Source organism: Suillus clintonianus (assembly GCF_016758775.1).
Source record: "Suillus clintonianus strain FC179 chromosome Unknown DEU56scaffold_82, whole genome shotgun sequence".
In the NCBI taxonomy this organism is placed as follows: Eukaryota; Fungi; Basidiomycota; class Agaricomycetes; order Boletales; family Suillaceae; genus Suillus; species Suillus clintonianus.
The window spans coordinates 16245-28741 of record NW_024539306.1 but is presented as its reverse complement, the minus strand read 5'-3'; the positions used below and the strand labels follow the sequence as shown (position 1 = coordinate 28741).

The window sequence follows — 12497 nt, the reverse complement described above, 5'->3', positions numbered from 1 at the left end:
TCATCATTCAGGGGATGAATTAGTGTCGTCCGTCCCTCGAAAAATGAACTTCGCCGTCGATTATCGACCAGCACAGCACACTCACAAAATTGTCTAATCGCATGTACTACCAACGATCCAATTATTGAGCCCGTCTCTTCAAACACCCCATTAATGAGACTCAGTCACGCTGCTAATTTGGATGCAAATCGGATAGCCTGGGTATTACTAGCTATAAAATTTATACGGAAAGCTATGTAACAACACAGGAAAGGTCAACACCCTGCAGAAACCTAAAGGTAGATGTTGATGGGAGTGCAGCCAATGTTGACAAGGCCGTTCTGAAATTCCACTGTGAGACACAAGCAAGACAGAAGACTTTTGTAACTCACCATTTTGTTGCCGCTGCAGCACATGGGTTGCTGGTTGCACGAGGCGCCACTGCCAGCGCCGATGACGGTGATAGGGCTGCAGTTAAGGCCAACGTTGCCGACGACCTCAGCGGCTATTTCTGCAAGGCCCACAGACCTTGCCGCCTCGTTGTAGTTGGAAGTCTACACAACCATGAGGATCAGTTGAAAATAAATAGGAATGCGTCACTCACGGTGGTAGAACTTTGACAGCACTGGATGTTACCGGTGTTGCACTGGCCATCGCGGAGAGCGAGGGGACTCGTGGCGACAGCGAGGGCCGCGAGGGAAGCAACAGCGAAGAAACGAGCGAGCATTGTGTTGGCTAGAAACGGCTAAGGAACTTTTGCGAAAGAGTGTGCAGAAGCTTGAAGCTTGAGTAGGAGCTGGTTAAAGAAGAGATAGGTTCTGAGGAATGAACCGCATTACAGTCCACCTTTTATACGATTTGAGGACAATCGCATGCGACCCGGCTGCTCCGCCGTCTTTGTCGATGTTTTTTTTTCAGATCGAATAACCGATGCCATACCGTCAGTTCTACTGGCTGGCCCGTGTTCTGGAGCATGTAGCCGTAAACGCAATTGAATATTTACGTGACTATCACCTTGGCGTGAATCATGGACGCGTTTCGACCACGTGATTTATTACTCAACCACATGCGAAGTCCGACGACCATGTTGCTCAAATTCCTGTAGCATAGCGCTCTAGCTATGTGGGTCTCATGTAGTCTGGACGCTGGATATTTGGCTTGTTTATGCTCAGAAGCATGTCTGTCTGATTGGTAATAAGTGGGTGCTTTGTCGATGAGTTAAATTTTGTGCACTTACTACACCTGCCGGCACTAGAAAATGTCTTGTTGCATGCAAGTTGCCATGATACGGGAAGAGCGTTGTGACAGGGTTCAGAAGCCCCCAGTAATGGATTTTTCAACTTCTTGTCGACATTCTTTTTAGGCCCCTCCAGAATTGCCTTCCAAGGACGGCGGCCACGGAAACTCTGCCAGTAATCTTGATCGATTCCAAGGATGTCCAAGCTCGGGCGCACACATAACCTGCCAGCCCTGGTGCTACTGCACGATAAGTATGAGATATGCTTAATTGAACAAGTAGGCTGAATGGCAGTAATGGACATTCGCCGTAGCCAAGGTGTTTACAAGTTTCAACTCCTGGTCTGACCGAATGATGAGTATAATAAGTACAAACCCCAGGGACAAACGCAACACGCCATGATGATAAACCACAGCCATGTGGACGAGCCGTGACTGTAACATTTGCAAGCAAAGAATAGACCACTACAAGAATATTCTCGAGAAATAGTTCTTCACGCCTTCTGCACCATGGACGATCGCACCAATCACACCATCCGGCCGTATTACAAACACCTTTGCCTTTCCAGCTGCCACGAGATAAGCTGAATGAGCATGCCCCCCTGTATCGATAAGAACGAGGTCAGCAGAAGATGCGACGGATGTCACTGATGCTGATGATGGTAGAACGACCGCCAATCGCACGACACTTTTGTCACATGCCTCCAGTGCACCCAAGATCGGGCTAGCATCAGCGAGACTCGGTACGAACACAAGTATCGTGTGGTACCAGGGTCTGTACAGACCAAAAAGCGTCTTCACGTCAGACTTTTCGTGCCCAACCTGGAGCATATCGGGCGCATCAGGCGCCCTATCCCCAGCCTCCAGACCCTCGTCAAGCACCCCGTAGGCACTAATAGGCTTCCCCTCGACTGAAGGCACAAATTCATCCAGTACGATATTGCTGAATCGGCAGTTGATGCCAAGCATGAAAAGGATGGAGTTTCGTCGGATCGACGGGTGTCCTGACGTGATTGCCGTGTTGAGGATCGAGGTGGTCAGATCGAGCATCTCAGAGATGACAGGCAAACGCTCGGCGCTATATGTCTCGAGAAGAGACTTGTCTGCGAGTCCTTTCTCGACGAGCGCAAGTTTCCATCCCAGATTAAACTGGTGGAGGGTGCGGTCAGCTGTGTCGTACATGTTGGATCTACCTGACTCACGGCATCTTGTACACCTGCATTAAGTCCCTGTTCACAAAGAAATGAGTGATTATTGGCACTGATCGGACTACCCATACCTGACCACCCGTTGGACTGTGGACACTTGAAAAAAAGTGTATTAGCAGCAGTTTGCGAAGAAGGCGTTCAATAATAGACATACTGAGCAGCATCTACGACGACTTCTATCAGCAGAGCGACACACGCCTAAAAAGAACACATACCGCCCGCAACAAAGACCCGATCCTTGCTAAACTTATTCACCATCCGAATATTGACCCTAACGCGAACCCGTGAACGCGTCCACGCGTACGGAAATACAAAACGTACCGGAAGTCGCTCATCCAAACCAGCTTGTTGAACGTGACCTCTGTTGGTATTAACGACGCGATAGTCTCTAAGACAAGCTCCTCGTTCTCAACGATATTCTTTAGGTCTAGTTTGCTGCAGAAGAGGAAAAATTGCCAGCCGTCCTCGCCAATTTCGTCTGTTGGACGCAATGCAAGGCTGCGCATCGTCAATATACATCTCTAAGCCTCAAATGCAGAATCTGAACATACCCTCGTTCATTGAAGTCTCCAAACCGGTGCCAATGCTTGGAGACCGGATCAGGACAGCTTTCCATCAAAAATTAGAAAAATGACGCGCACCTCTCTGCCGAGGCCAACACCCGTTAAACGGATATCTCCAGTCACAGTCTGGGTATCTTCTCTAGTCTCCCCAAAAAACGTGAGCCCAAGTTGTTTGCGCACGACGCCTGCAATCCAAATTCAGTGTTATCCTGCTGTATTTGACCGCACTTCACCTTTAGCGCCATCAGCACCGATCATCCACTTGGCATTGAACGTCTCTAATATGCCGTTCTTCGTGAGAACAGTCGTAACGCCCTCGTCGGACTGCTCAAATGAGCACAGTTCTGTGCCCATCTCGATAGGGCAAGAGAACTTCTCTAGGTGACCCTTCAAAACCACATCTAGCAATTGTTGACCCATCATCTTGAGGACGTGCTGAGGAAAACTCAACAATCAACATGAAGACTAGAACAAACGACAACGTTGCATACGAATGGTATCGAAGGGGTAGGTTCCAAACTCGGGATCATTGGGGGCTCTTCCAGAGGCTCAAACGTCCCGGGCTTGTACGAACGGACAGGAGGGGCCGGTTTCCCCAGATCGTTAACTTCTGTGACATTTAGGAAGTTGAAGAGTTCGAGGGACCGTGGCTAGTCGTGCGTTCAATGAGACCAGGAGGTGGCATGACAAGTAGATATACATAAGATGACGAACCCAGAATGCGGTACCACGCTGTCCCATGCGAGGTTTATGGTCTTTCTCGATGATGCGAACTGGGATGCCATTCTGGAGGAGTGTCAACGCTGCTACCAGGCCCACTGGCCCGGCCCCTACCTAAGAAAGAGAGATTCAGCTGATCTGGTAACTTTCATCGGATGCAAGTTACTTACAATTAGCACAGGAGGATGAGTGAAATTCATATATACGGATGAACTAAGTTGTTGAGAGGTTTCTGGGTCAGAATATCAAACTCGACAGGGTATAACATAGGAGCGAAACGGCGTGTAACCATGGTACACTGTTCATATGCATATTGATGTCTACAAGAACAACTGTGAAGTTTACACGTCCACTCGGATGATTGGTCAAAGAACGCTCACCCGATACTGTTTTTGATTTCGGTTTCCCAAGGACACTACTATGCGAGGGCCTAAGTACAATGAAAACAGACCAGTGATACACCAGATAACATAAGGAAAGTAACATCATACCAATCTGTAGGAAAGCGCCAGCAAAGTGCAAATCCGAACTCGGAAAGTATAACCCTACAAATACCAATTATCGCACCTCACCCCATTAGTGTATCCACAGCACGGGGAGCCTGAGTGAAAACTCCGCTCTCATAATGATGATGAGAAACGGGTGATGATGATTCGATGTGTTCGTGCACCGACATCTTAGCTTCTAACACTATTCAACAACCGCGTTAATTAGGACATGAATGAGTTGTGATGCAAATATCCTAAGTAAGAAAAAAGGACAGACCGCTACACGTCAAGAAATATTCCGGAGAAATATTTCTTCATGCCTTCTGCACCGTGTACAATCGCTCCAATCACTCCGTCTGGCCGTATCACAAACACCTTCGTCTGGCCAGCTTCCATGAGGTAAGCCGAATAAGCATAGCCCTCCTGATCAACAAGTATGAAGTCAGCCGAAGATGCGACATGCGTCACTGATGTCAATGAGGGCAGAACGACAGCCGATCGCACAACGCTCTTATTGTATGCCTCCAGGGCGCCCAGGATCGGGATGGCATCTGCGAGATCAGGCGCAAACACAAGTACCGTGTGGTACCATGGTCTGTACAGATCAAAAAGAGTTTTCACGTCAGACACTCCGTGCCCAACCTGCAGGACATCCGGAGCATCAGGCGCCCTGTCTCCAGCCTCCAGATGCCCCTCATCAAGTACCCCGTAGGCATTGATAGGTCTCCCCTCAATCGGAGTCACAAATTCATCGAGGACAATAGTGCTGAACCGGCAGTTGATACCGAGCATGAAAAGGATGGGGTTTCGTCGAATGGTAGAGCCTCCTGTCTTCGACGTAAGGGCCTGCTTGAGAATCGCGCTGGTCATCTCGAGCATCTCGGAGATGACAGGGAGACGCTCAGCGCTGTACGTCTCGAGAAGAGACTTGTCGGCGAGCCCTTTCTCGACGAGCGCAAGTTTCCATCCTAGATTGAACTAGTGTACAGCCCGGTCAGTTGTGTCCTACATGCTGGATTTGCAAGACTCACGGCATCTTGTACACTTGAATTGAGTCCCTGTTCATAGAGAATTGAGTAAGTAGCCCCATTTGATGAGAATACACATACCTGACCACCGGTTGGATTGTGGACACTGGACATATGTCAGCAGCAGTTTACCTAGAAAGCAATCAAAGATAGACATACTGAGCAGCATCTACAACAATCAGCACAGGCACATCGTTCAAGAGTAGAACTACATACCACCCGCAACAAAACATCGACCCTCGCTAAGCTTGTTCACCATGCGAATATTGGCCCTAAAGCAAACCGACGAGCTTCAAAACGCATTGACGTATAAAGAAGACAAAAACGCACCTGAACTCGCTCACCCAGACCAACTTGTTGAAAGTAACCTCCGTAGGTATTAATGATGCAACGATTTCGAAGATAAGTTCCTCGCTCTGAACGACCTTTGTCAGGTCTAGATCACTGCCAAAGATGAATAGTTGCCAGCCATCCTCGCCAATTTCGTCTGTTGGACGCAATGAGATGCTGTGGGTCGTCAATACATCTTCGTGGATCAATGACATCAATGGTACACACAGCCGTTCATCGAAAGTTCCGAATGAATGCCAATACTTTTGAGACAGATCAGGAGTGCTTTTCCATTGAATCAGTAAAAACAGACGCACCGCTCTACTAAGACCAACACCCTTTAGACAAATATCTCCAGTGATGATTCGGATATCGTCTCTAGTCTCGCCCAAGAATGTAAGCCCGAGTTGTTTGCGCACGACACCTGCAGAGCCGAATTCAGCCTCATCCTGCTGCATCTCACCACATCTCACTTTTAGCACCATCAGTGCCGATCAGCCACTTGGTATCAAACGTTTCTAATATACCATTCCTTTCCAGAACAGCAGTGACGCCCTCTTCGGACTGTTCAAACGAGCGCAGTTCGGTGCCCATCTCGACAGAACAACAGAATTTCTCTAAGTGGCGTCGCAAAATCACATCAAGGAGCTGTTGGCCTAACGCCTTGGGAAAGTGCTAGAAAATAAAATACATTCAGCATGGCTAGTTGAGAAGACACTTCTGCGTACGAATGGTACCGCAGGGGTAGGTTCCATGTGCGGGACCATCGAAAATTCCCTCAGAACTTCCAATGTTCCGGGCTTGTACGAACGGATCAAGGGTGCACGTTTCCCCAGATCGTTGACTTCTGGAACGTTCAGGAAATTGAAGAGTTCGAGGGTGCGTGGCTAGATTGTGCGTTCAATGAGACCGCGCATGATATGACAAGCGGGTGTATGGCAAACCCATATTCTGGCACCACGCTGTCCCATGCGAGGGTTGGGGTCTTTATCGATTATGCGAACTGGAATGCCGTTCTGGAGAAGTGTCAGCGCGGCTACCAGACCTGCTGGCCCAGCGCCTACCTAAGAACGAGGAATTCAGTTGAGGTGCGATCTTCTATCATAGGCAGTTCACTTACGACCAGTACAGGAGGATGAGTGGAACTCATATGTAGAGGTTGATGAGTTCAGAGGATAGAGGTAAACGAGGTTGTTATAACATATTACAGGCAAAGTGGATCACAACAGCAAGGTCGGGCACGTAACCAATGGTGTGCTGTTCAACGTCAAATATGAATCGCTTTTCTTACAAAAAAAGCTTGCCAACGTCACACGTCCCATCGGATGTTGTGTCAAAACGTTTGCCATTGGACAATGTTAAATCGTACTAACCAATCTGGATTGCATCTTTGAGGTGTTAAGACATTGACTACGCCACTGGACTTGTCTTTTGTAGTATATGCCAGGCTGGCTGCGAGCCTAGGTCTTGATGCCAACCAGAAATTTCTCTAGCTGGCACGCGAACTTCAAATTAAAGTGTGGCAGCATATTGCCTTTGGTAGTAAACTTGCCAACGCGAGTCAGGAATCAGAGTCACTTGGAATAGTCACAGGCTTACAAGGCAGTGGTATTCACAAACCCCAGCCCGTTAACTTGAAGCAGTCCAGGAACGAGCAAGCCAAGTTGGTGGAACATGATCGCCACCGAAGCAGAGGTGACTGACAACCAGTTGGATGCGAGTTTGAATACAGACTTGGCCTATAAATAATATTGACTAATCAGCGCCTTGGCAAGATTTCATTGGTAATTGGGATGCCGGTTATTGTCGGTCACAACTTTGATGTACTTCATACTATTACGCTTAAAATCAGTCCCTCGACCTCGCAGCTGTGGACGGACAATTTGGAAATAAGATTTTTTGGGAGAGACTCTCAAGATGGGATTGCAAGTTGACCTTGACCCAACCGCGAGGCATAATATTACGTATGTCTAGGGTTATTGCCTCGCGGTATGGCTGTCCTTATAAACGCAAGTACTACGGCACAACTTTAGATCTCGTTGCACACGGCCACTTGTATAATAGCTATACGGCGCCCAGCCCACGTCCGAGTCATGGGGGAAATTTTGCAGTGAGTCTGTCCATCTGGCTCCATCATATGTGTCATCTGACAGCCTTCATGAACATCGGTGTCTGCAGCGGCAATTCTGTGACCATACGCGACTTTGCATCTCAAATCAAGCTCGAATCTCCAGTTGCAAATGATTCCTTTGGTCAGGTTTATCGATGTGTCATCAATGAGGGCAAAACGAAGGTCTGTGACAGTCTGTCTAAGCAACACCATGACGAACTCGCGCATATCACATCTACCAGGTTGCAGTCAAGGTATTCGTGATTCATCCTAAGAGGTGTTTGGAAGAACTTGAGGAAGTAAGTTTTCCAATTGGAGTTGACCGACTCAAATGACACTTCCCTCTGCACCGGTCTATGTAGGCCTTGCACCGGGAACTCATGGTGTGGCTTAAGCTAAGTAAATCGACTTATATCGTGCCACTACTCGGCATCGCAAAATTCGATTATCCGTTGTCGGCTCTCGTTTCGGAATGGATGCCTTCGGGGACGTTACATGAATACCTCCAGGACAAAGCCGCAATCCTCACTGCTTCTACTAGAGTTGAATTGGTGAGCCCACTCATTCACATCAATCACATGACACACGTGTTCATTCACACGCTACTTAGATCAAGGGCGTTGCTCGTGGCGTCAAATATCGTTCGTCGCTTTCTGTGTAGTTGTTTCAGCTGTTAATACTTGCCTAGTTCGCTCGGAGAATGTGGTTCATGGAGACCTTCATCCCGTATGTATGATCGTTTCTTTGTAGATGTCGCACTCATTTGCAAGCCTCAGGGAAATGTGTTGATCGATGCCTCAGGGAATCCACGTCTCACAGGTTTCGGTCTTGCTACCGTTGTAGGGGACCAAGAGTTGCAGTGGACCACGACGACCGAGGCACTTGAGTTCATTTCTCGATGGCGTGCGCCTGAAGTCATTGGAATCGAGTGTGGGCCTGAACGACCGACTTTCGAGAGTGACATCTATTCCCTTGGCAGCGTCATTTTCTTTGTGCGATCTCTTTTGTCTTTCTGTGGCCCCATCCTAAGCATTTTTCACCCAGATCATCTCAGGGGACATACCATGGAAAGAGAAAAAAAATCCACATCAAATCTCCATTGAGCTGTCATGCAAAGCCACCCCCACGCGTTCCAAGAACATCCCTAATGGTCTTTGGAACTTGATTCAACAATGCTGGTCATGGGAGCCGGGGCATCGCCCAGAGGCTGAAAAAGTTCTTGATTATTTCAATCCGTCTGCAATCGAAGCCTCGCAGGTTCGGCAACCTAAGTAACTCATTCGGTGACAAATCTTGATACATTCAATTTCAGGCGTCTATTTCGAATAAACCAATGGATTTGACGGGTCAGATTATTTCGAAAATCGACGGCTATTTCGCCGGAGGTGCCTTTGCAAACGTTTTCAAATGTGAATGCAAACAACCAACGGGGCGTATCAAGGTTCGGCTAATGCTGGCGTGACGTGTGGGTGTTGACTATCTTGACCGCAGGTTGCTGTGAAAGTGATCAAGTTTAGTCTTTCCGATCAAGAATTAGAGGTGAGAATTCCAAAATTCCTCTGCACTCTGTACGTCCTTAAATGTTGATTGCTAGATATTTCTATGCGAAGTCAAGGTCTTGGCTGTCCTCGCGCATGAACACATTGTTCCTCTTCTTGGAACGACAAGAGATTTCGGGTCATTTCCAGCCGTTGTCTATCCCTGGTTTGAGACCACGCTCCGCTGTATCATCGAGGAAAAGGACGCTCAATTGAGCATCGAGTTGAAATTACATTTGGTGAGCCACTGTTTACTTGTAACGTATCTAGACTGAATCATCCTTGGTGGTATCCACTAGCTTCTCGGGACGGCGTCTGGACTTGAGTATCGTCTGTCTTCCTTTTCTTCATATTTTCCCTCGACTGATATGGTTGCCATTAGTCCATGGTTTTGATATTGTCCATGGAGACATCACTAGTGTTTGTTGAATTTCTTCACGTGAATCTTTACTGACAGAATTATCCAGTCCAATATTCTGGTGGATATCCAGGAAGGGAAATACCGCGCGTGTCTCACGGATGTCGGATTGGCGACAATTCTTGGCGGCCGTTTAAGTAACCGTATCCAAGGATCAAATGTTCGACGTGAAGCAACCAGGTGGACTGCACCTGAGTTGCTCAATGGCGGCAGCCCGACCAAACAGACCGACATGTATTCTTTTGGTTGTGTCACGTTCCACGTGAGTCCGAAATTAGCAAATATGTATTCACTGTTGATCACGATCAGCTATACTCAGGTGTTAACTCTGGACATTCCTTGGCATACGAACGATGACTCTACAGTGCTTGAAAACATTCGTAGAGGAGTGTGCATTCCGCGTCCTGCGACATCGGATTCGCCCGATATGACGGACTCACGTTGGAATGTGATCACGACGTGTTGGTCAGCCGAGGGGTCTCGTCCATCTGCCTTTATGATCATAGACTTCTTGAACAGCGAACTGAAGGCTTTATCAGGCAATGTAGATATCCCTCGCGACTTCACATCTCAAATTTCTGAGACGTTAAATTCGGGTGAACCTCCATGTGATTCTGGTTCCTTTGGCGTAGTTTATCGGCGCACTATCAAGTCTAGCGAAGGCACGATGGAGGTTTGTCTGACCAACTTGTCCCGGCCCATCAATTGTCCGTCTAATAACCATCAGGTCGCAGTGAAGATATTTAAGATTGATCCTGGGAGAGCTACGGATAAACTTGAAAAAGTCAGTCTTCTGATGAAGTGTCCCCACTCGAATCACAATTCGTTAATGGCATATATATGTAGGGGATACGTCGAGAACTCAGGGTGTGGCTTAAACTCAAACATTCGACTATCGTCCCGCTACTTGGCATCGCAAACGTCCTAGATTCTCAATTTCCGGCTCTTATTTCCCTATGGATGTCCTCTGGGACATTATATACGTACCTCGAGCGGCAAGGCACAATTACCGCATCCGCTCAAGTCGAATTAGTGAGTCCCTCATGCACAGCAATTAAACTCATCAAATTATTTATTGATTTTCATGCTACTTAGGCCAAGGGCGTCGCTGATGGCCTCGAGTATCGTTTGTACATGTCTATTATGTTGTTAGTTTTATTCTTAATGCCTGTTTAGTTCACTCCGAGGGTGTCGTTCACGGGGACCTTCATCCTGTGTGTCTTGTCTGCTCTCTATGGGATGTTGCACTCATTCATGAAACTCAGGGGAACGTGCTCATCGATGATTTAGGACATCCACGTCTCACAGATTTTGGCCTCGCAACAATCGCAGGGGACGTAGAGTCGCAGTTGAATACGACGACCGCAGGCCGCAACTTCAATCCTCAATGGCGCGCGCCTGAAGTCATTGGAATCGATTCTGACCCTGTACGACCGAATTTTAAGAGTGATGTGTATTCTTTTGGTAGTGTCATGTTCTATGTGCGATACCTGTGTTTTTCTGCAGCTTTAGTCTAAGCTTTTCCTCTCAGATCGTCTCGGGTTTTGCACCATGGAAAGAAAAGAAAGTTCCACATCAGATCATCATCGAGCTCTCGAAAAAAGCGACTCCTGCACGTCCCGACAACATCCTTGACGATCCCTGGAACTTGATTCAACAATGCTGGTCTTGGGACCCAGCGAATCGCCCAGAGGCGCCAGAGGTCGTTCGAATCATTGCAACGACAAACACCACCACTTTTGGAGAGAGTGGAATGACGAAAAGCTCCCTACAAGTAGGCGAGCAGGCCGCGAATATCCCCGCAGACGACAACCTCCTTGACAATGACTGGCGATCTACACAAACATCGGGCTCGTCGGATTACTCGACTCCCGCAAACATCATGAATATCCCGTCAGTTCACAACCTCCTTGACGATCCCTGGGAAATCACCCAAACATTAACATTGAGCCCGTCAAATCGATCAGTGCCGACTCCCCCAAAGGTTACATTCCACCAGTTGAGGTCTTCATGATACTGATATATTTTCAGAGTCAGACGTTGAGGAAAGCGGTCATCATTGGTCGATCTGGGGTGGGGAGAAACTCTGTCACCAACCTACAAGCAGGCGAGCAGGCTGCGAATATCCCCTCAGACGACAACCTCCTTGACGATCACTGGAAAATCGCCCAAACATTGAGACCCTCAAATCGATCAGTGCCGACTCCCCCAAAGGCTACATTCCACTAGTTGGTGTCTTCATGATACTGATACATTTTTAGAGTCAGACGTTGAGGAACGTGGTCATCATTGGTCAATCGGGGGCGGGGAAAAGCTCACTCATTAACATGCTTTGCCCCGGGGCTCATGCTCCTGTCTCGAACGACACGACCGGTTGCACAAGGGTAGAAAAAGAGTATAAGTGCGACCTCGGGCAACAGCAATATTGCCAGGTGCACGATACAGTGGGTCTCGAAGAGGGGCGTTGGGGCTTCCTTCCGGACAAGCCAGCGCAGAAGAAACTCAAAGCATACTTGGCGATGATGATGAAGAGGACACCGAGTGAACTAGACCTCCTGGTGTACTGCATACCAGGAACAAGAGGCCTGAAGAAATCCCATTGTCGCAACTTTAACAATTTCAAGCAGGAAGTGGGAAACGTGCACGTTGTAGTGGTTGTCACCCACTTGGACAATTGGAGGGGACATTTGGAGACCTGGTGGACAAAAAATGCGCTTACACTCGAAAAGCTCGGTATTCCGGACTCTACTAAACATGCATGCGTCACCACACTACCCAAGGATTACCTCAATCGAAGCCAAATATATCTCTACGATCAATCTTGTGAGGATGTCAAAGCCCTGATCAGGAACAACCTTCCACGAATCCGCTAGTACTTA

At 48.0% G+C, this 12497-nt stretch overlaps 6 protein-coding genes across 6 annotated transcripts; 3 read left to right on the top strand and 3 right to left on the bottom strand.

The window, feature by feature from the left end:
• Positions 1-82: 82 nt before the first annotated feature.
• On the bottom strand, positions 83-979 carry DEU56DRAFT_862469 (hydrophobin). The gene is made up of 3 exons (XM_041355350.1): positions 584-979; positions 372-533; positions 83-320 (listed from the first exon to the last, which is right to left on the bottom strand). Exons 1-3 carry the CDS (start codon positions 704-706, stop codon positions 273-275), a joined length of 333 nt encoding a protein of 110 aa, XP_041204785.1. The 5' UTR covers positions 707-979; the 3' UTR covers positions 83-272.
• Positions 980-1622: 643 nt separating this feature from the next.
• On the bottom strand, positions 1623-4176 carry DEU56DRAFT_559431 (FAD binding domain-containing protein). The gene is made up of 13 exons (XM_041346808.1): positions 4087-4176; positions 3877-4038; positions 3701-3820; positions 3478-3636; positions 3220-3421; positions 3065-3171; positions 2975-3009; positions 2745-2921; positions 2639-2694; positions 2578-2587; positions 2495-2519; positions 2418-2444; positions 1623-2364 (listed from the first exon to the last, which is right to left on the bottom strand). Exons 2-13 carry the CDS (start codon positions 3904-3906, stop codon positions 1681-1683), a joined length of 1632 nt encoding a protein of 543 aa, XP_041204784.1. The 5' UTR covers positions 3907-4038; positions 4087-4176; the 3' UTR covers positions 1623-1680.
• Positions 4177-4473: 297 nt separating this feature from the next.
• Positions 4474-6702, bottom strand: DEU56DRAFT_916228 (FAD binding domain-containing protein; the record flags this gene model as incomplete). The annotated part of the gene is made up of 12 exons (XM_041357839.1): positions 4474-5172; positions 5226-5252; positions 5304-5328; positions 5382-5391; positions 5439-5494; positions 5553-5729; positions 5781-5815; positions 5870-5976; positions 6026-6227; positions 6281-6439; positions 6497-6616; positions 6673-6702. The coding sequence occupies 12 exons, from the start codon at positions 6700-6702 to the stop codon at positions 4474-4476; spliced, it is 1647 nt and encodes a 548-aa protein (XP_041204783.1).
• Positions 6703-7365: 663 nt separating this feature from the next.
• DEU56DRAFT_892157 (kinase-like domain-containing protein) lies at positions 7366-9174 on the top strand. The gene is made up of 9 exons (XM_041356313.1): positions 7366-7516; positions 7567-7662; positions 7731-7845; positions 7905-7961; positions 8025-8213; positions 8273-8303; positions 8351-8388; positions 8439-8654; positions 8707-9174. Exons 2-9 carry the CDS (start codon positions 7646-7648, stop codon positions 8935-8937), a joined length of 894 nt encoding a protein of 297 aa, XP_041204782.1. The 5' UTR covers positions 7366-7516; positions 7567-7645; the 3' UTR covers positions 8938-9174.
• A 333-nt stretch (positions 9175-9507) lies between these two features.
• DEU56DRAFT_892155 (kinase-like domain-containing protein) lies at positions 9508-11978 on the top strand. Its single transcript, XM_041356312.1, has 9 exons — positions 9508-9620; positions 9668-9880; positions 9938-10402; positions 10465-10650; positions 10714-10744; positions 10795-10832; positions 10884-11099; positions 11150-11602; positions 11650-11978. Exons 2-9 carry the CDS (start codon positions 9851-9853, stop codon positions 11845-11847), a joined length of 1617 nt encoding a protein of 538 aa, XP_041204781.1. The 5' UTR covers positions 9508-9620; positions 9668-9850; the 3' UTR covers positions 11848-11978.
• On the top strand, positions 11895-12491 carry DEU56DRAFT_743315 (P-loop containing nucleoside triphosphate hydrolase protein; the record flags this gene model as incomplete). Its single annotated transcript, XM_041349001.1, has 1 exon — positions 11895-12491. A coding segment is annotated over one exon (597 nt), but the record flags the coding sequence as incomplete, so codon positions are not given.
• Between the last annotated feature and the right edge of the window lie 6 nt (positions 12492-12497).